This window comes from Tachypleus tridentatus, chromosome 5 (genome assembly GCF_004210375.1).
Source record: "Tachypleus tridentatus isolate NWPU-2018 chromosome 5, ASM421037v1, whole genome shotgun sequence".
NCBI lineage: Eukaryota > Metazoa > Arthropoda > Merostomata > Xiphosura > Limulidae > Tachypleus > Tachypleus tridentatus.
This window is the reverse complement of record NC_134829.1, coordinates 17,010,768-17,032,757: the sequence shown is the minus strand read 5'-3', so window position 1 is coordinate 17,032,757 and position 21,990 is coordinate 17,010,768. Positions and strand designations below refer to the sequence as shown.

At 33.9% G+C, this 21,990-nt stretch overlaps 1 protein-coding gene across 7 annotated transcripts in view; it reads right to left on the bottom strand.

Annotated features, from left to right (window-relative positions):
• mip40 (Myb-interacting protein 40) overlaps positions 1-21,990 on the bottom strand; it is a 52,794-nt gene that overhangs the window by 17,259 nt on the left and 13,545 nt on the right. For all 7 annotated transcript variants that reach the window (XM_076501439.1, XM_076501443.1, XM_076501442.1 and 4 more), the window contains exons 4-7: positions 19,997-20,041; positions 19,783-19,877; positions 10,763-10,938; positions 7,151-7,276 (exon numbers count right to left, since the gene is read on the bottom strand). In XM_076501439.1, the coding sequence (XP_076357554.1) occupies positions 7,151-7,276; positions 10,763-10,938; positions 19,783-19,877; positions 19,997-20,041 (442 nt within the window). The remainder of the gene's footprint in view (positions 1-7,150; positions 7,277-10,762; positions 10,939-19,782; positions 19,878-19,996; positions 20,042-21,990) is intronic.

Below are 21,990 nucleotides of genomic sequence, written 5' to 3'. Positions count from 1 at the left end.
GCACTCTCCTTATTCTTCTGGAGTACAAGTACTTCAAATGCGAGTTGTACGTCTCTTTCATTACCTTGGTTAGTGATTTTAGAACTGTTAACTCTGCAAATATTTCTCTATTTCTTCTTAGAGCATCATACTGAAAAATTATTAGAACTGCTACACAAAGCTATTGTTGATGCAAATATTCAATCCCCAGCTGTAGGCTGATGTTTTTCAAATAGAGGAGTGGTTATTTACTTTTTGTTTCCTTAAGAAACATAGTTATCATGTCTGTTTCCTTTTCTAGTGAACTGGTAAAACAGCCCTTTGTATTAACATAAAAAAGCGAAGCTAATTATACATCATTACTCAAAGGCAACAGGTTGTCAAGCCTATGATGAATATATTGTTTCATCATCTGGATCTACATCACTCAGATTTTTAATACCTTACCTTACGAAAATAATGTATTCCAATGTTGCAGCTTCATTGTTCATAAGATCACTACACTGTTGAAAATGTTTAGTAATTTGCATAGTTTTGTCATGTTCCAGTTCAAAGGTATAGAAACATAAAATAGCAGACCCAATTTGTTTCAGAACACTATTTACTTCCCTCTTCAGGTGTAGTATACTTTAAAGCACTGCAGTTTTAAGATGTAGATATTCTCTATTGTAAGACATGACTTTTCGTAACCTGTGTCATGTCTGCTCGGATTTCAGTGGGATTTTACTCAACAGTATCTTACACCTCCAATGGAAAATCAGTTTCAAAATTCAGTTTTATTTACATTTTCACTTTATCCAGGTATTTAACCATTAGGCTTTTCTCTTTCTCAGCATGTGAGTAACACTTCAATGTGAATATGTATAGTGGGTTTAACCCTTAAACGATGGCCATCATCAATGGCAACATTCCCACTATTCAAGGGTTAATGATTTGTATGTGATTATTGACAAATATGCATAACCTTACCCTCTACAATGTTACTACTAATTTAAAAAGTATATTACCATGAAATAGTTTATCATTTGTGTATTGAAAGTGATAGGTTAAAACTAAATGAATATTAAAAACAATGATTACATTGATACACCATTAGATGAGTATTTAAACATGTGATTGCCATATGCAAGCCTACATTTTCACTATCGATAGTTTACTTATTATGCACTACGGATGTTTAAACCACGGTTAATTTATTGTTAAGTATATGGTATATATGTTGTAATTGCCATAATATATGCATATACTTTTCTGAACAGTTAAATTTACATGTGCTCCACTTAAACTTAGCACATTTATGTGAACACAGACTATTACAGAATTAGTGAAAACTTTACAGAACTGTAACATTAGGTCTAGATATAGATTAAGAGGGCAGTCCTACAAGTCTACTATCCCTACAATTTGTAAAATAAACAAATACAATTACAAAATAAAACCAAAAGAATGTAGGCCTATATTTACTTACATTAAACTGTGGCACGCAAGAAGTACTCTTTATGTTACGCAAATTTTCTAAACGGACATTCGAGACTGTTGTTGCTGGTGATAGGCAAATACCACTGAATATCAATCAGGTAAAATGATGGATTGCTTCAACCAGTATCATTACACTGACTTTTGAAGCACACACAGTAAACTTTGTCCCTGAAGAGAGGGAGTGGGACTGTTTCTGCAGATATACTAAATTACTGGTGATGTTACTGACACTAGGTCTCATCAGCATAAATCTATTTGCAATATCCACCTGTACCAGGACATATGCCTATGTATTCCATAAATAATCTGAAGCATATCAGGTATTTTGTCTTGAAATTGCCATTATGAGAACCAGACCTGGACTTGCTTAACCAATAGTTTATTATATTCACTTTGCAGCTCTTTAACTGTTGGTCCAATTCTTGTATATACTAATTCATGTTGTCTAGTATGTGTATCACATGATATTTTAGTTTTTGAAGCCATTAGATCTACTGTCCATAAAGTGGTGCCTAAAATCAAATTCATGTTATAGGACTAATGTCTTCAGCAAGTAGGTCAAGTAAGCAGCAATTGATATACTTTTTAGACAAATGGATAATATTACTAGTTACTTGTTATAACTAATAGAGTGGCTCTTTAAGATGTCAGTAGTAGTGTTTTGTGATTATTTTTAATATTTTTTGCACTTTATTTCATAATAATATGGCAATTGAACTTGGCAGAATTTTCTTCTGATTTTGACTTAGTTCAACTTTTGCAAATTCTAATCAATGATTGCAACTGAAAAAAAAAATCAATTCCAGAGACTATTACACAAACACTGCAAAAAATCTGACAAGGGCAATCCTAAATTGAAAAATGGACCTGTAACAGAAAACAAAAGGTTGAACAAGCATGTATGAACAAGTGAGTCAAAACTTGATTGACAGTGCTATTTCAAAAAAAAATTTGAAACAGAAGACCAGGATATTCAAAACTTAAGTTTCTGAGAAGATGTACAGATATCACTCACTGGAAAAGTTTGAGGAAGGATTAACAGCTACATATATACTGATATGACTGTGTAGCTGATCTGCAGCTATAACCACAAACACAGTTATAGTGCAGGTAAGAATATTTAAAGCCTAACCACCTTCAGGAGTTAAAAAAATGTTTTTTCTTAAAACTGTCCCTGAATAAGAAAAGCAGAGAAAAGTCAATTCCAGCATGTTGATGTGAGAATGATATTAAGTACCTAAGACTTTAAGAAAGCCCCAGACATTTTCTAAATAAGTCAAAATAAACATCTGTAAAGAAGCATTAGTCCAACGAAAGTACAAAGAAGTACTACAATACCGTTACGTTGCATAGAACAAGAAAAAAATACATAAAAGAAATGCAAAACAAGCTTTTAAGTCACTCTCCTATACTTTATTAATAACAGCAAGACCATCAGTATATAGCTATAATCAGCTCCAAATATTATAAATACTTAACAGAAAATTGTTCTTTATTCAATAAAATATACAAGAAAATGTAGATTGTAGAACCAGCAACATAATGGTCAATTCCTTGAATCTATAACTTAAGTTATGCTACAAAGTTTTGTACATTATTTGTTATTTTTAGTAGTTATGTTAAATTAACTTTATTTTTTCAAAAAGTGGTATAACTATCTTAAAATGTAAATTAAAACATTTATTAAATATATCATTATCAATAACTTTGATTAAATCTAGCTAAAAAAAAAATTAAGGAACAATATAATTCCCTATATATATAATGAGTATGCATTAATGATTTCAGAAAAACATGTAAGTTCCAGAAATCTTAATATAAAATGATAAAGACCCGATAAAATGAACACTTTCAAAAGGTGAGCAAACACATCATATTAAACCATAATTATAATTTAACAAAGAAATTATTGTATAGAAGCCATTTGCTATATGGACAAATGTAAGTTATAATTTAAAAAAAAGAAAAGATACAGCAAACCAAACAGCACAAGCTGAGTATAATAAACATATTATTAAATATTAATAATATAACATAATATAATATAACATAATTATATATTAATAAACATATTAAATGTATAGATAAAAGATAACAGGCTCTTCACAATCCAGTAGGGGACGTTATTGTTAAAAAACTACCCAGTCTGTTTTTCTCTTAACTTAAACGGAAAATTTTTGAACATCTTTACTAGCTAAAAAGAAGGCATTTCCTGTACTCTTTTAACAATGAGCTGTGGAAAGCCATTTTAAGTGGTAAGGTAACTGAAATGTATTATTGTATCACAAGCTTTATGGCTAAATTCAAGAAGTATGGAGGTCTCCATAAGACATGCAGAGATATTCAGAAATAATTTAGAACCACCTTGTTAGATATTGTTCAACAAACCTAGTACAATATTATGCCTGTATCTGCTTTCAAAATGTCCCTGTCTGCTCATCCTACTGCTGACTATCATGATGCTTTGAAATTCCATACCAAGTTCCAGGTGAATTTGTTTGTATCTCAATTGAAAGCTGTACATAACGATTAGATAGTGGAAGCACAAAAGGTTGACAAGTGCTTAATTACTGATGCTAAGAATGTGGCTTCATTGATATATACTGAATTTATTCCCAGTGGGTAGACCTTAATATTACACTATGTAACAAAATTTTTACTTTTTCTTGTTCCTGGGCAGAAAGTGTTATTTCCCAATTGCTTATGCCTAAAGTAAATCAAAGACGTATTTTCCTCTTCAATCTTTGCTTCTGTGACCTGGGTAATGAAATTTTCAAATGTACCCATTTTCCAGAACATTCCAGGTAGATTCAATGCTGAGTAACTAACAGAGAACTTTCTCGAACTTACAAGAATTTTCCAGAATGCTGTAGAACTTGCAAGTCGCAAATTAGAGGAAGCATCACCGACATTTTTCAAGCTTCTTCACTCATCAAGATGGGCTCTGCTTCTGCCCACACAATGTATCCGGTATCTGTGAGGCAATTGGAATTGCTTGTAACCTGAACGAGTTGTGCTTCATTGATAGCTCATCCAGAAGCCTCAAAGCTGTGCTGCTCTGTAATAGGAATAAGTATCCATCTTTTCCCTGGCTCATTTGGTGCACCTCAAAGATAAATACAACAGCATCAAGACCTTGCTAGAAGCCTTGAAGTATGATGAGTATGGCTGTGAGGTTACTGGAGACTTCAAAATGGTGGCATTCCTGATGGGTCTCCAAGGAGGCCTTACCAAGTTTCCCTGTTATCTTTACCTTTGGGACTAGTGGACCTCCAGAAAGTGTTGTTCCCACCATTGCATATAAAATTGGGTCTTATGAAACAACTTGTCACAGCTCTTGATAAGGAGTCTGGAGCCTTCAAGTACCTTCGAGACTTCTTCCCTAAGCTGTCTGAGGCAAAGATCAAAGCTGGTATCTTTGTTGGACCACAAATAAAGAAGATCCTGGAGTGCACAGAATTCCAAAGAAGCTCACTTTAGAAGTGAATTTTCATTATCTGATGCCTTCATATAAATTATGAAATATTCACAAGAACTCGTGAATGAATTTTCATCATCTGATGCCTTCATATTAATTACGAAATATTCAGAAGTACTTGTGAATGAATTTTCATTATTTGATGCCTTCATATTAATTACGAAATATTCATAAGTACTTCTGAATGAATTTTCATTATCTGATGCCTTCATATTAATTATGAAATATTCATAAGTACTTGTGAATGAAATTTCATTATCTGATGCCTTCATGTATATTATGAAATATTCATAAGCACTCATGAATGAATTTGTATTATCTGATGCCTTCACAAAAATTATGAATAAATTTTCATTATCTGATGCCTGCATATAAATTATAAAATGTTCATAAGCACTCAGTAAGTCATTTATGAGCTCAAATAATTATATTGACTGCAAAAACATCAACCAATTAATGTTATGACTTTAATAAAAACATTAGTGAAGTATTGAAGAAACCAAAGAACTTCTTTAAAGAACAGATAAAAAAGTCAGCTATTCCAAACTCACTAGAAGTTAACATTACCTTGCACTAAAAATGTATTTCACAAATAGTGTTTCTTGACTTATACTGCCCTCTGTATGTACAAAATTTTGCTCACCATTAGCCTTGATACTATCACCTACATAACTACTATTGTCACTGGCATCCTCTCTTCTGTGCAGCCTGTAATTAGTACAAGATTGTGCAGTACATACAAAACCTACACCAGAACTGGGACGGTTGGATGAGAAATGCGAGAGGAGTTAAGTACCTGTTGGTAAATGTCAGCTTCTAATATGATATGTTACCTTTTCTTACAAAGAGCTAAGATCTCACACTGAGTTTGCAGAGGGAATTCTGGTGAGAAGATATCCTTTTATTTAATACCCAAAAAAAGACCATGAATTGTGCCAATAAATGGAAAGCAACACCTCTATGGGAGACTGCATTGCTTGCTTCTTAATCAGGTAAACTCATCACCTACATGAAAATGTGTCACAACAGAGGCAGAATCATAGGAGGGATCTTTCTGCATAATCATGTGTGCACATGTAACACAATCACCATCATGCTTGCCAGGAACCAACATCCAGAGGATATAGGAAGGTGAACAACAAAGTTGGAGTGTGTCTCCAATTCATCACCAGGTGGCAATAGGAATGTATTGTTCAGTTTGCAAGATGAGGAGGGTAACCATCCAAACACAAGTTGGAACTTGTGTGGTTGGGTCCAACAGTAGCTATCGTCATATCTGATGGGAACCAATATCTGGGGAATGGTAGGAAGGAGGTGCATGCATCATCCAATATCTGATGACACCTGATATTGTACATCAGGTTCATGGTATGATAAGTATCAATGCCATCTACAATGGCAAAGCACCACTGCCCTACTCTCAATGGGAGTAAGCACACTCAAGCTGAAGCCTCCATGGTCAACTACCCCAACATCTAGGAACTGGCAGAATGCTGTACTAGAAACAGTGCAATACATGATTATGACACCTTATTTTGAAAAGCAGACCAATGCAGTGACATACAATACATGGATCATTAGGAATGGGGAGTAACCCCCTTTTGCTTTACTCATGTCAGTCTATGAGTGCACAGTCTGAGACAAACATTTTAATGGAGCAAAATATGATGAGAAATACTTAGAAGTAGTTTTGCCAATAATCCACATCAATGGTGGGCATATTGCCCACCCAGATCTTAAAGTGCAGATTTAAGATAAGAAATAAAAACACTTTTCTCTAAAAATAATTCACAAAACTTTAAAAGTTTTAAAATATATTGTGAAAAAAATGATGTGGTCAAATTAGGAACAGTAAAATTGGCCAATTAAGTAAAAATTCAATCTAAAAACAACAGTGGGAACAAGTCCTGTCAATCGGGAGAAGAAAGGCTGTCAGTGACAACAGAAGTTATGTCACGCTCTTACAGATGGAGAGTTGTAACATGACCATTTATGTGACAGCATGCAAATATCTCATGTGATGCAGAGATAGGTAGGAGTTTCAAGGCTACTGATGGGTGAAAATATGCATGTAAAAAAAGGCAGTGTAAGTGGAGGGGAGGTAAGATATGCTGGAATAAAACTATTACACTCATTTTATTACATTTAAAGTAATTAATTCTCTGAAATGTTCTTTAAACAAATTATGTAAAATACTAGCCCATAACAGCTTACAGAAGATATTATTAGATCTTGTTGTTCCTGAGGAAGTGGGGATGGAATTCTTTTTTCTTTTCCATCCTTTGTTTGAGGTGGCTTAGGAGGAGGAAGAGAATACACATTGTCAGACTTTTCATTACCCTAGAAAAGAAAATTGTGTTCACGAAACTTGAAATTATAATAAAAACCCAACAACATAAAGTCAAAAAAGAGAACATTCATGCATTATTTAAAAATACTCAAATCAATATTTTACAGCATTAAAATATATGTTTAATCCAATTATCTCTATCTTTATTAAGAAGAAGAAAAAATCTTTACAATCATGAGTATTAATGCATCTCAGGATGGCTGGTATGAATATTAACATTTTCATTAATAAAGCAAAGATCAACATTTTAACCTTCTTAGGTCATCTTCAAATTAACCTAAGAAGGTTGAAGCATTGTTCTTTGCTTTATTAATAAAAGTGTTAATACCCATACTAGTCATCCTGAGATAGATTTTTACTTCAAGTGGGTTTCTCGTCAAGATGAATCATGATGTAGTCTACAACTTCAACACATATCATTAAGTAATTCAAAACAATCACTATATCCTCTGTAGAGTTCCTGTTATTCTGTTACAGGCAATTGTCTTACATACAAAGGTCAACATTTTCTTAAACTGAAAAAGATACATTTCTGATGGAAACTTCCTCTCACAAAAAACTTTGACTTACACTACTGCCCTCCAGTGGCACAAATGTTTGCTTTACACTAATCTTGATATTACAAATTACATATGTTAATGAGACATTTGTGTACTAACAAGCAAATGATTATGCAGCAACCTTCCACCAATGGGACTACAACACCATTCCCTATCATAACAAGTACCCTCTCCAATCTTGCAGCTGTTATCCACTTTAGGATTGATTAGATCATACAAATCATAATGAAAATAAAAAAGACAAGTGGAACAATGTAAACAGAGATAAGTATTGGAAATACGCTTTCAGTTTAGGAAAATCTTAACTTCTGCCAAGGTATCTTACCTCTACTCATAAAAATCTAGAATTCCACAATGACAAGTGAACAGCCAGTGATGAGAAGATAATTCCCCTTCAGGAAGTGCCCAAGGAATACCATGGGCTATGAGAAAGAATTAAAAGCAACACACCCATGGGAAACTGCACCACTTTTGAGCCAGTATACTCATCACCCTTGTAGCCAAAGAGGAGAAAAATAAAGGATGGACTCCCAAGAAAAAAACCCCAAAAAAAACTAATGAAACCCCCGGTGCACGTTGGCAAAGGCATTACAGACTACCAATGTAAGTTTGACTTCAATCAACAATTGGCAGCATCTGGAACTGTATATCAGAACCACTGTATGAACTGGATGCCAGCAGGAAAGAGCAGCTTTCATACACAAGTGCGCACCTCCAACACAACCAACACCATATCTACAGTGAATGTACATTTGGTAGACAGTAGGAACTGGATAGCTCAGGAGAGTGTTTAACACCCATCCAAAAACAGGTATAAGAATGTTTTGTTCAGCCCTCATTAGGGGGAGAATACCTACCTTATCTATGTGGAAAGTTGTGCTTTATCCAGTTACAATCAACACCAAATCCACCAGTAGCCAATAGTCAGTGGATGGTACAAAGGAGAGTGCCTCAGATAGAAGGGCAAACTTTAATATATGGCAGAGTGCTATATCCAATACCTGGCAGCATATGGAATTGTATATCAGGTCTGCAGTAAGAAGAGTGTCACATCAAATGCACCAGCAGAATGCCACTGCCATACTCTAACTGATAGTGGTATTGTGTGCAAAGGGCCCAAAGGTAGGGGGTGAGACAATGGGACTGTAATGAGTTGGTGTGATAAGTGAGAAGTTAGGGATGGGAGGGAGTTATGTATACAGGCTGATTCACCTTTGGCCTCCAAAGAGTTGGGGAGACTCCCCAAAACATCTCAGAATGCAAAAAACAAAAGTACCATGCACAAGTCATACAATGAAGTCACATCTGTAAAGTAGGGGCTGAAAAGAGAAGGCATGCCATGACAGCAAAAAGGAGACCCCTAATTTTATCATAAGAAAAACCCTCAGGGGAATGATGAATAGCATCAGCCAAAAGGTGACAGAAGGATAAAGAAGGGAGAATGATGGTCAGAGTAAGATCAACGTTGGGAAAACTGTGACTGAAAAAAGGTAACTGAAGTATTGGGGTCCAATGCACACAGAAACTCCAAATGGGAAGTTGAAACAATAGTAAGCAAAAGCATAATCATCTACAGTATATAGGTGTTGAGGCATGTTACCTTTAAATGCACTTATCCCCAAAGTGATTCACATAAGCCTCAGTATCCAAGGAAGTAAGGAACACTAAATGATGACTCAAAGACTCATCCCTAATAAGGGTAGGGATGAAACCATAGAAAACAGGAGACGAAGACAGTACATAATATACCTGATTAACAATTCCATAAAAAGACAAGGAGGCCTATTAAGTCTCCTCAAAATCACACAGGAATGAGAAACATATTCAGGAGAGGAAAAAAAGGCTGTCCAAATCTTTGTATTTTCATTCTTTCATACCTTGAGTAGGTGTGATAGGACAATCATCAGTTTGTTCTGAATGTTTCATGAAATTGGTCAATTCCTGAAGAACCAGAATCATCATTTCATAGACCAATAATTATAATTCTAACCCAGTGAATGGAATTGGTAAATCCATTGCAGCAGTAGTAGTCATAACCATCTGAAACAGCAAGTGCATAACTAATAAAAATGAAAAGGAGAGCAGAAAAATAAAATAATTCATAACCCTCCACAAAACAGAATAAAAATGTAAAATAACAAATCAACTAAAGTAGTAAAATCCATGGAGGTAAAATATATACATAGATTAATCAAAATGCTTTAAAAAACACCTTTAATCATTAAGACTGTCAGCTGAGAAGTCATTAACAGCTGCAAGACTAGCGAGGACACTAGTTACAATATGGATGGTGTCTCACTCCTATTGGTGGAGGGTTGTTGCATAATAATATGCAAAATAGTTAGCAGATATCTCATGTTAAGGTATGTGGGTGTGAGTTGAAGTATCAAGGCTAGTGGTGAACAGAAATGTGTGCCAACAGAGGGCAGTGTAAACCAAGAAAGCTTTCTGTAAAGTAAGATTCTATATGGGTAAAAAATTCTTTGCATACTTGTTTGCATATTTTAGTATGTGAAATAAGTTCATGTTGTGAAACAAACAGAATAAAGGTACTTTGCTTTTATAAAGATATATATAAATAAAACAATTTTGGCAAAACCTTCAAAAAATGTTAAGTAACAACAGTTTGGTTTACAAGTACTGTAAACTTAAGATTTATTTTAAGGTGATGTTCAAATATTTCATAGTTTATATACGTTAATATTATTTTTAATTGAATAAAGAAAAAGGTATTAAAATGAATGAAAAATAGCATAATCTTATATAATTAAACATTACAACTTGGTTTTAAAAATATTTTAAATAAGAGCAGAATTTAACTAGGATAAAAAATTTCTGAGGAGACTATTTACAATAAAAAAATTTATTATGACTGTATTATAACAATAGCATAAACACTGAAGAAAAACCAATTACAGTTGCATCATCTTCCTGATGCAGATGTTGAGGTGAGGGGGAACGGCTTTCACTATCCACATTGTAATTTTGTGGCTGATTACAAATCCAAGCTCGGCATACAGGATACAGAGATGTACAATCTTTAAACAGGGCTAGATCGACACTCCGATCATACAGTTTCATAACATACGAGTCTTGAAAAAGAAAAAAAGTAGGGTAAACTTGTTTAATCTAGAAAATGAATTCAAGGAAAGAATAAATACTTTGAATTAATAAAATTACTAAAATCATTCAGTACAATGATATTTTAATGTTTATATTTACTGGAATAAATATCTAACTAATGGAAAAAAAGAAAACCATTCAATAAAGTAGATAAAAATGATTAACAAAGCAAAAGTAGTTTTCACTATAGGACTATAATATAGAAAATATACTTCAGAATACTATGATATAGAGAACAACTTGTGAAACCTTACACATCAATTTATATTAAGAACCTTATATACAGTCAAGACAGGACTGAAAAATGATCAAATCCATTAAAGAGCAGATTCTTTTTAACATCAAAATGAAGTAAGGACTTGTAATGAAATGTACAGTAGTACGAGTTTATGAACTTGCTGAAATTAAAGTGTGTGAATTTTTACCACAGTATGTGCAAGTGTTGTGTGAATGGATCAGTCACTATACCAATCAGTCATAGTGACCAATGAAGCTGCACGAGAACATCAGTAGTTCCTTTTATTAAATGAGGAACATGGGCAAAAACATGTTCCATAAAATAAAGCTAGTTTTTAACTCTCATCAAAAAGTACATATACGAATTAAAGGTTCCCCCCTGAATAAAAAAACCCAAATACAAAGAAGCCAGTGTTATAGCCTGAGATAAGCCTCAAAATGGTAGTCCAGGACCAAGACTAATTTATCCTCTTCAGAACTTGTCCATGTATTGCTGCACAGAAGAAAACCAAAGAAAGAAAGTAAATTAATATAAAAGATCAGTGAATGTTCATCATACAAAAGACCAGAAAATCTTGAAGAGGCACCAAATGTTGAAGCAAGATAGTTGTAATCAGGAAAGATTAAATTTTGAAGTATTTTCTGATTGCAAAAGACAAAAATGAGAAACAATCTAACAGTACATAGAGGAAAATTTAAATGAAATATTTCAGTTAATGAAAAAAATTATTTATCTGAAACTAAAGATAGGTGATGGACTCAATTACCTATGGAAATCAGTTACATTGATTAGTAGAACTGGTCAATGAACTCATTTAATTGATTAGTGTGATGTAAAATAATTAATCTTAGGCATACAGTTTGGTCAATTTGACCAACTTCAAAATCTCCATGTAACTGTGCACCTATAAATAACACCAAATGTACTAAATGTATCTTCATAAAATTTGGCAAGCTTTTAGAGAAAATTACTAATCTATTAAAAAGTTTGACATTTTGTGTACAAAGGTATTTTTATATTGATTAAAGATATGTTACTAAATTTATGACACATTTACTAGGTCAGTCTGAGCAAAAAGCGATTCCCATTTTAAGAACAAAATTACACATTTTCATTTTTACAATTACCATATTCTATTGCCACTATTTCTAGAACCTTCTTAATAAATAGTTTTTTCTTCTAAAACATACCTTTTCTTTTATATCATCTACAGCATTTTAACACTAACTGTAGAAAAACCACCAGGGTACAGTGAAAAGTTGACAAATGTGAAATAAAATTAAAAATGCCCTTTTTTTAAAATGAAATAAATTAAATCATGTGACCTGAAACCACATTAATTATGCAAGTAAGTAATTTGATAATTTTTTCTGATATAATCAGTTTTCATTTTAATTTTAACTCAGTTTCTAACTGTTACATTTTAATCACTTTTGTTTGGTTGTCCACTAAACACAATTTACATTGTTTTTAAATAATTATTTTATAAGATTAAAAATATAACAAGAACTAGAAGAGAATTTACCAAAACTACTGTTACTTATCTTAGTTTCTAACCAACCATATTGCGACAGGTATCATTTACTGTCCATGACAAAAAGTTTCACCCATTTACATTCAAAATTTTATTAATCTACATTTCGTTCGTGTTGCATAAGTTAGTATATCATAAAATCTTAAATAATAACCCACATCTGAATATTACATAACCTAAGTTCTTGATTTTATAAGGCAATATTTTAAAAAATTCTGAATTTCCCCTGGTGTGAGAAATGTAACATTTTTTTTTCTCTAGGCAACCACTATTCTGTTATTCATTTACCACCTCTTCAGTAACTAAGACATTCAAGGTAAATTACTCACTATAGAATTATTATTGCTCTGACAAACCATAAGTTTTGTAACCTTCAATTTCGTTTGGTTACAGAGCTATCAATATAAAATCAAACCCTTCCTACCACACACCTGTCACATCCCTTTTTCAGAATATGTTAACAGTTTTCTCTTACATTTAATTATATATTAGATATAACTGATGAATAGTCAAGGATTTCATTTATCAACTGATGTATTGCATAATGGTTTGTTCTGAGCAGATAGCCAATTTCCCTCAGAGTACATGCAATATTCTAATGAAACTTAACAATTAGCTTGGATGAATCTGAAACAGCTCTTGTCACATAGTTAGAAAGGCAGAGAAACTGTGAAAAGAGGAGGAAACAATTTACTTTTTGCAAATTATCAGTCTACATTCTTTAGTGCATTACCACCATTTGTATAAAGAAGTAGGCTTAATTGCCCTTGACAACTGACAACAAGAAACAAAGTACTTACCCTTTTTCTTGTTGTCAATTGTCAAGGACATTTAAGCCTACTTCTTTAGGATAAACAAATGTAGTTTCATAATACAATCTAAAGTCATTCTAGAAAGACAATAAAGGTAATTTAGATTTGTTTTGGTTTATTTGGTGGTTACAAGGTTGGTCAAACTGACCAATCTTGTTTTCAGTTAGGTAAAGAAAATAAGAGCTAAGTTCAACAACATAGGTTTGAAAAGTATTTAGGAGGTTTTAGGGATTACACAAAGCAAATTTGAGATTGAGATATGAAAAAGTACTTTTAATATTAACATGAAAATTATTTTTTTACACAGACTATTCAAAACACACACACATATATATGCATGCATACAAACACACTCTTAATGGGCAAATCTTTATTTCAGTTTATTAAAAGTACTTCACTAAAAATATGAAATTTGTGTAGGAAAAAAACTATCATGTTATCTAAAAGACTGTCACATTATGAAGATATACTTACTATATTACAAGTTCTTAGTGCTAGATCTATGTAGACTTTAAACAAGTCCAAAGAGGTCATGTGGTTGGTCAAATCGACTGAGCCTGTGTTGAGAAAGTTAACTAATACACAAGTTAAAAGCTAACATTTTCCAACACTGAAAATGCATTTCTGATAGATACCCACCTCTTCTCACATATAGTGTTCCAAATTCAGTCTTGCTTTTTATATGTTAATGTCTTCACTCAATATTAGTCTTGAGACTCCTACCTAAATTTGCATGTTTACATGCAATTTTGTTACACTGTTGCCTGCAAATGAGTATGCAACAGCTCTCCACTAACAGAAGTGTAATACAGCCTCCTGAGCACAGTTGACTCCTTCTATACTGATTGTTCAATCCTCACTTTGAGATTAGGCAATAAAATAAGATGCACTGGAAGTGGGTAGGAAGTGTGAAAGGAAATGAATATTAATCAAAAAACACTTTCAACATCAGAAAATGTTTTCTCTGATATAACACTTAACCTCCCCTGACACACAGCTAGAAGTTTATGTTGAAGTGATAGAGGGAGTAGTGCAAAAGTTTATCTAGATGAGACCACTTCAGAAAGTGTCTAAAGGGGACAAATGCAGTGCAACATTCTATACCTTGGAAAATTATGCCACACTTGTGAGAAACCACACTTCATCTGTACCAGGGTACATACACTCTTCACTCAGGCAATAAGAAAGTGTCACAATGATACGTAGAAGATATAAGCACAATCCAACATCTGCTACAGATTTTTGGAAGTGCCATATAAGTATTGTGGCTAGTGTACATTAGCTTATTGATGGTTGGTCAACACCAGTCCAAAAGCAGGCAGCACAGGGACTTTTGGCTTCTGAACAACAATATGAGGAGATTCCTTACCATCTCAATCTTAAGACAAGTGAGATACAGTTGGAAACTTCAAGCAACAAATAGCTTATTTTGGCTGGTCCTACACCAATGCAATACAAGACTACTTGGATAGCTGTAGGATGATGAAATGTATTACATGAATGCAACACCACCACCCTACTCTCTATTGAATGGAAGTGCTTACACTCAGAGGTCCATCATCACAGCAGCTAGGAACCATTAAGATGTAACAATTACCATACTCTCCTGGAAGGAAATGGACTACCTCAGAAAGAAAGTGAATGGAGGAAATGTAATGCAACAGAGTAGTAAGACTAAAGACAAAAGTGTGAAAACTGGGTATGAGAAATCTAAACAGAAAACAAGAGAAAATGAACTCCAAGACTGAAGAAGAGACTTCAGAGCTTAGGAGTTCAAGAAAAAAAGGGAATTCAACCCAAAAATAATCCAAGGCAAATGTGTCAACCAGCAAGAAAGTCAAGGTTCCAAAATGAAGTTGAGATAAAAATTGTTCAGAATAGATGTAAATATTGAGAAAGGGAAAAAACCCCCATAAAAGTCAGAAAAAGGGGGCAAATGAAAAAGTGAAGAACAATAACACAAAAACAAGAGAGAGAAAGAAAAGGTAAAATACTGGAGAAACTGTGTAAAGGAAAGATTAAGAGCTAGGTAGCTAGTGCATTACAATAGTGGTAAAATAGTTGGTAAAAGTAGAAGGTGAGAAAAGGCTGTCAAATTCTTCTACAAGGCAAACCAGATTCATAGAATGAAGTATATTTGTAACAAGTTCAGGAGATGGTCAAGGCTGCATGAAAGACTCCATTTATTATTATATAACAGCTATCACTCCTTCAAGAGACAAAAGAAGATCTGTTACTATTAGAGTTATCTGACCAGCATGAACAACCTTTTTATGTTCTATGCCAGACAAATTAAAAGTTACCATCACTTGTGAATTCATAATGTGGAAATAAAAGGCCCCAAATTCTGCAGGTGCAGAAATTTTGAAAACTAGAATACAAATTTAATTCTAGAGAGAAAGCCAGCTGTGTTAGTAAACTGTGTCTTATTCTTGTTTGTGAAGCATTGTTGCATGCAATAAACAGCAATATCACATGGAAATAAGAGTTTAGGTGGAGTCTCAATGGCAGTGGTAAGCAAAAAAGTTTACATACAGAGTGCAGCACTGATTTTGGAAAGCTACAGTATTGTGCAAGTGTCAGGACAAAGTCAAAGTTATATGCAAAAACGGCTCGTTTGGGCTGAGAAAACACTTTACATAGAAGAGCGAACAACGTTTCGACCTTCTTCGGTCATCGTCAGGTTCACAAAGAAAGAGGTAACTGACCGGAAGCTGACCACATGTTTGAAAGGGGTTGTGTAACTGTGTGTCGAAATGTAGAGGGCGGTATTAGATGTTTGAATATATAATTTTATATATTTTCCTGAGGAAGGAAAATACAACTTCAGGTGAGATGTTTTGGTAAGGAATAAAGTTTCAAAGCATATAGTAAAGACAGCTGCAAACGGTGAAGGTTCATGAGACTCTATGTATAAGCTCTGAACTGGGAAAGTGTGGAAAGCCGTAGTGCAGAGCTGGAGTCCTTGATGATGAATGAGGTCCAGCATATTTAAGGCCAAGGTCCTGGCAGAGCCATAGACCATTGATCCATAGTCGAGTTTCGATCAAATAAAGGCACGATATATCTTTAGCATAGAACATCGATTTGCTCCTCAAGTGGTGGAAGAGAGAAAATGGAGGATGTTCAGTGCTCTTGTACATTTGACCCATAGCTGCTTGATGTGTGGTATAAAGGTCAGTTTACGGTCAAAGATAAGCTCCAAGAACTTTGTCTCAGAAACCACAGGGAGCACAACTTCACTGATACGAAATTCAGGATCAGAGTGAATACCCCATTGGTGGCAAAAGTGTATGCAAATTGTTTCAGAGAAAGAGAAGGTAAAGCCGTTTGCTGTGGTCCACTTAGGTAAACAATTGAGGGCATTCTGTAGCTTCCTCTCAATATACCTCATGTTCAACAACTGACATGAGATGTGAAAGTCATTGACATAGAACCTGTTTGCAACAGTGAGAGGGAGTTATTCAGTGATGCCATTAATTTTTATGCAGAAAAGTGTGACATTCAGAACACAGCTCTGAGGGACTCCAAGTTCCTGTAGAAAAGAACGGGAAAGATCGAACCCAAAAAAACTTTGAATTTTCTATCCATTAAATGATTCGAGGAACCAAACAAGACAAGCATTATCCACCCTCTCTAAGGCCTTACAGAGACAGCTCATCAAAGCAATTGGAAGGTAGTTTAAAGGAATCTTGGGATCCTTCCCAGGCTTAGAGAAAGCTAGGACAATAGCCTGGCACCAGGCATCAGGAAAAACATTCTCCAGCCAAATCTGATTAAAAACAATCAGAAGGATAGCAAGAGAAGCAGTTTATAGACGGTGCAGCATTTTATAGTGTATATCATCAGGTACAACTGATGTACTGCCAGACTGATGAAGGGTCAGTTTGAGTTCCACCATTGTAAAAGGACAATTATAGTCACAGAGACAATCATCTCGAAAGGAAAGAGGTGATCGCTTTGCCTGAGTCTTGATGGCGAAGAAGGTGGAGGATGAAGCAGAAGTGCTAGATACCTGGCAAAAGCTTTCATGTAGAGTATTGGCAATGCTCCACGTATCAGCTATTTCCTGGCCATCAGAAAGCAAGATTGAGAGGGGAACAGAATTATATTGCCCACTGACTTTTTGAATCTTGTCCAATATGACTTTGGAACTGGTAGTAGGATATATGCTGGTTGTGAACGTATCCAAGATTCCTTCTGGCTTTGATGTCTTACCCACCGAGCATGTGTATGGGGCTGCTGGAAAGTGATGCAGTTCAAGAGTTTGGGATATATACAGAAAGTATCACAGGCCCGTTTTTGAGCCTTCCATGCCATGTGGCAAACAGGATTCCACCATGGACAAGGATATCATGGAAAACATGTCAAGGTTACAGGTATACACTGAGCAGCTGCTTGTATAATACAGTCAGTTACTGCTGCCACTGCACCCAGTAATTTATTGATGGCTTACAGACAATGGAAGGATCAAGTTCTGCGATAGCAGTGAAAGAGGCCACAGTTTGCATGATACAGCTTCCACCGGGTAAACGCGGGTCAGGTGGCATTGACCACAGCCAGTCTCTTTCAAAATTATAGGAAAATGATTACTGCCTCATGAATTATTGTCAACCCAATATTAAAAATGGAAGAATAGTGAATGGGAGCAAATTGAGAGATCAACAGCAGTAAAGAACTGACTTTGTGCATGAAAATTAGTATAAGAACCAGTATTGAAAAGAGAAAGGTTGTGATCAGAGAACATACACTCTACAGAGCAACCCCTCCTATCAATCTATCAGCACTTCCCCAGAGGGGATAATGCCCATTAAATTCCCCCAGGATTAGAAAGGGAGACAGCAACTGTTCAATGAAAGTATCAAAGTCTGATTGATCATATATCTCTCCAGGAGACAGGCAGAGAGAACAAGCAGTGAAGGTATGACCCAAGGAAACACAAATGGCTACAGCCTCCAAGGGTGCACTGAGTGGCAAAGATAGGGTGAGCACATGCTAATCAACCAACAGTGCCACCCCTCCATGCACTCGTCCATCACACAGCCTGTCATTTCTGTACAAAGAAAACTGCCAAAAGGTGACTTTATCAGCAGGTTTCAGAAATGTTTCCTGTGAGGAAAGACATACAGGATGGTAGGAAGCAATCAGTGTTTTGATGTCATCCAGATTACAACGTGAACCTCGACAGTATAAAGGTGGCCATTTTTACTTATGTGTTGGCAAATTGGGTAGAGAGCCCTTCTGTTTACAACCACAATTTTGTATTGATATGCAGGGGAAAACTTTTGTGAAATTTTAATCTTGATTTGGAGAAAAGAAATGGTTCCAAGTTTGGGGAATGGAAAATGTGGCCCCAGTTAATCAATGGAATTAGTATTTTTAACAATTTAACTACAATATTGTGGTGTTTGTTGTAAACAATATATAATGACATAATAGATTTGATAAGTAAATCTACAGAACATCTACATAATATTTACACTTAACATGTTTGGTCATTTAAGTTAACAAAAAGCAGAGATGCAAAGATTTATGTGGTTCAGGTAATGGATATTTCACATATATTCTTCCCATTAGTATATTCAGCACACTGCTCATTCATTATGGTAAGTTATCACTTTTTAAACAAAGGAAACTCATGTACAATAGTAAGTATAACAAATTTCTTTCTTCACAAATTTCCCCACACAACTCGTGCACAGATTTAAGTGCAACATACATTTATAAATGTAATGTGTAATTATTTCACAAATTTCCATGTAAACCAATTGGGAATTTTCTTCTCTCAGCCTTAAATATCTTTCCAACAATCACATTTTGACCCATTCTTTCCCTTTTATGTAACTAAAACTACTCAAGTATTTGAAAATATCTGAGACATTACACATAAGAATATTAACGATATAATTCACAGATTATTACAAGTAGTACAACTTTATGTTGTACCATTTGTAATAATCATAGTAACTGTATCTACTAGTTCAAATTTCTTATTTCAAACTTTGTTACAAATTGAAATTTTAGAATTAGGAAGGAAACTGCCACTATGAACAGACATCAATGTCTGCTAATCTACATGTATCTATATATGTGTGTACATATAAAAAAACGGTTCTGAAATTCATGTAAATTGCATCTTAAATGTTACTTACACCAATAAAACTTAGGTTTACTCTATCATTTTTCTCTTAAACATTAGTTGAGAACATAATTTCAGTCATTAACGTACTGGCATTTTTAGCTGATGTATCATCCTTTCTTTTTCTTTTACGCTGGCTTCTTGTGGTTGTTCTTTTGGCAGGTGATGAGACAGGTGACGGTTGCCTAAAAACATGACATAAAATCTTTAATGAAAGGAATAAGTAGAAACTGTTTCCTCGTTGTTAAAATACTATTGATATTCATAACATTTTTTTATAATTCTGAAACAGAACACAACTTACTTAATATCCAATGGTTTTCGGTCTTCTTCATCTGATGAACTTGGACTAATAGGTAATAACAATATTTTAAGAATTAGTTAGTTAACTTGCTGTAACAGTTAAATAATACTGTACATCTCATGTTTATATTTAAAAGGAATCTTACCTATAGTATTTTACTCTGACTTGTGACAACTAATGAATTCCTTAGATAAATTATTCTGTCTATAATAATTCAAAAGACACTATGAAGAGCAAACAAAAATTACTAGTAACATAACAAGAACAGTAAACCATGATTTCTTTAACATAGTTTTAAAACTTGTTCTACTTTCTGTGGAGTACTTGAATTCTAGAGTTGCTCATTTGCAACTATTACTTCATAAAACTAAAACTGAAAGATAGAAGGCATATTACATATCATTGGGTAAACTTACCAAAATTATCATATTTAAATTATTTACTTAACTCACACATACATACATATCAAACAGGTTTGTGACCTTTTCTCTCTCTCTCTCTCACACACACACACACACACAGGGTTTATATTAGATCATGCTTTGTCAAGTACAGTAAAAACACTTACCTGCTACTTAAATTTGATGCAAAAGAAACAGGCATAAATTTGTAGTTTAGAAAATTTTGAAAGAATTTTGTGCCATAGAGAAGGAAAAAAATTTAATAAAGAAGAACATTGAAAAGATAGAGAAAAGAGGAGTGGATAAAGAAACATGAAGAAATGAAACATCTTGTTTATTGGGTTTTATTGCTGAAGCTGTGCTACTGTGTTCATGACTTCGATCAGTCAAATATAGGGAAAATTAAAGAAGAATTTTACAATTGTAGGCTAATGGTAAAGGAAACAAAATTGTGATTTCTTTAAAACAGCATTCACCCATCAAACACTGCAGAGAATATGAGAAACAAACATGGCAAAAGTTATTCAGTTCACACAGGTCACCAATTAATTTTCATAAAACCTGTTTTACCTCAAAAGTTATATAAATTTTCTCTCTCAACATTTCACATACAGAGCTGGTCAATGTGACTGACCTTGTAACCACAAAGTAACAAGCAGAGTTTCCACAGTATAACTTTGAATTCTTTCAATATGGGGTTTATATGACCAACCTTGTGATCTCTTTGCACTCATTTAATGCCTTTGTAGATTTAATACTTCTAATTTTCAACATGGGACATATATCGTCACAAAATTTAGCAGTATTTCACTTAATATTACAGGTCTTTAACACTCAAAAAACAATATTTTTTAGTTAAGTATTTCTAATAAAATAACAAAGATTCATCCATAAATATATTGAGTATTTACTTTGAGTAGTCTGTGTGCAAAGTCATTTTCATGTTAAAGTTAAAAATACTTTTCTTTATCCTAAAATCTTAAACTTCCTTTGTGTAATCCCTAAGACCTAAATACATTTCAAACACTTTTCAGTAAAATTTGATAGTTAGTTATTTTTTCTAACCTAACCCAAAGTGAGAATGGTATATCAGAGTGACCTCATAACTACACACACACACAAAAATCTAAATTACTCTTTTTTTCTTTCTATAATGATTTCATATTGTAATATAAAACATTCATTTATCCTGATTACCTCAAAGTTCATAACAGTATACATATACTTACAATTAAATTCTATTGTTTTATTGTTTTAATTCATTCAGGCCACTAAGGAGATAAAAAAAAAAGATAAATCTGATGTGATGTGACTTGGAAGTCTCCTTGCCTCCAAAAAAAAGAGTCCAGAATAAGCAATATGGATCAAATTTCATATCAACCCTGTCAAAGCAACCAAAGATAAATCCCAGAAAACTGACGGGTTACAATGAATAAAAACCCATTGTTTAGCACCTCTAAAAACCTTATTATGAGCAACCAAACACCTTCTTAGCCCTCACTAGACATAACAAATGATTAGGATCTGAACAGTGGGCAGATGAACTGATGAAAAGGATTTATACACTTCCCTAGCTGCCAGTAACTTAGGTAA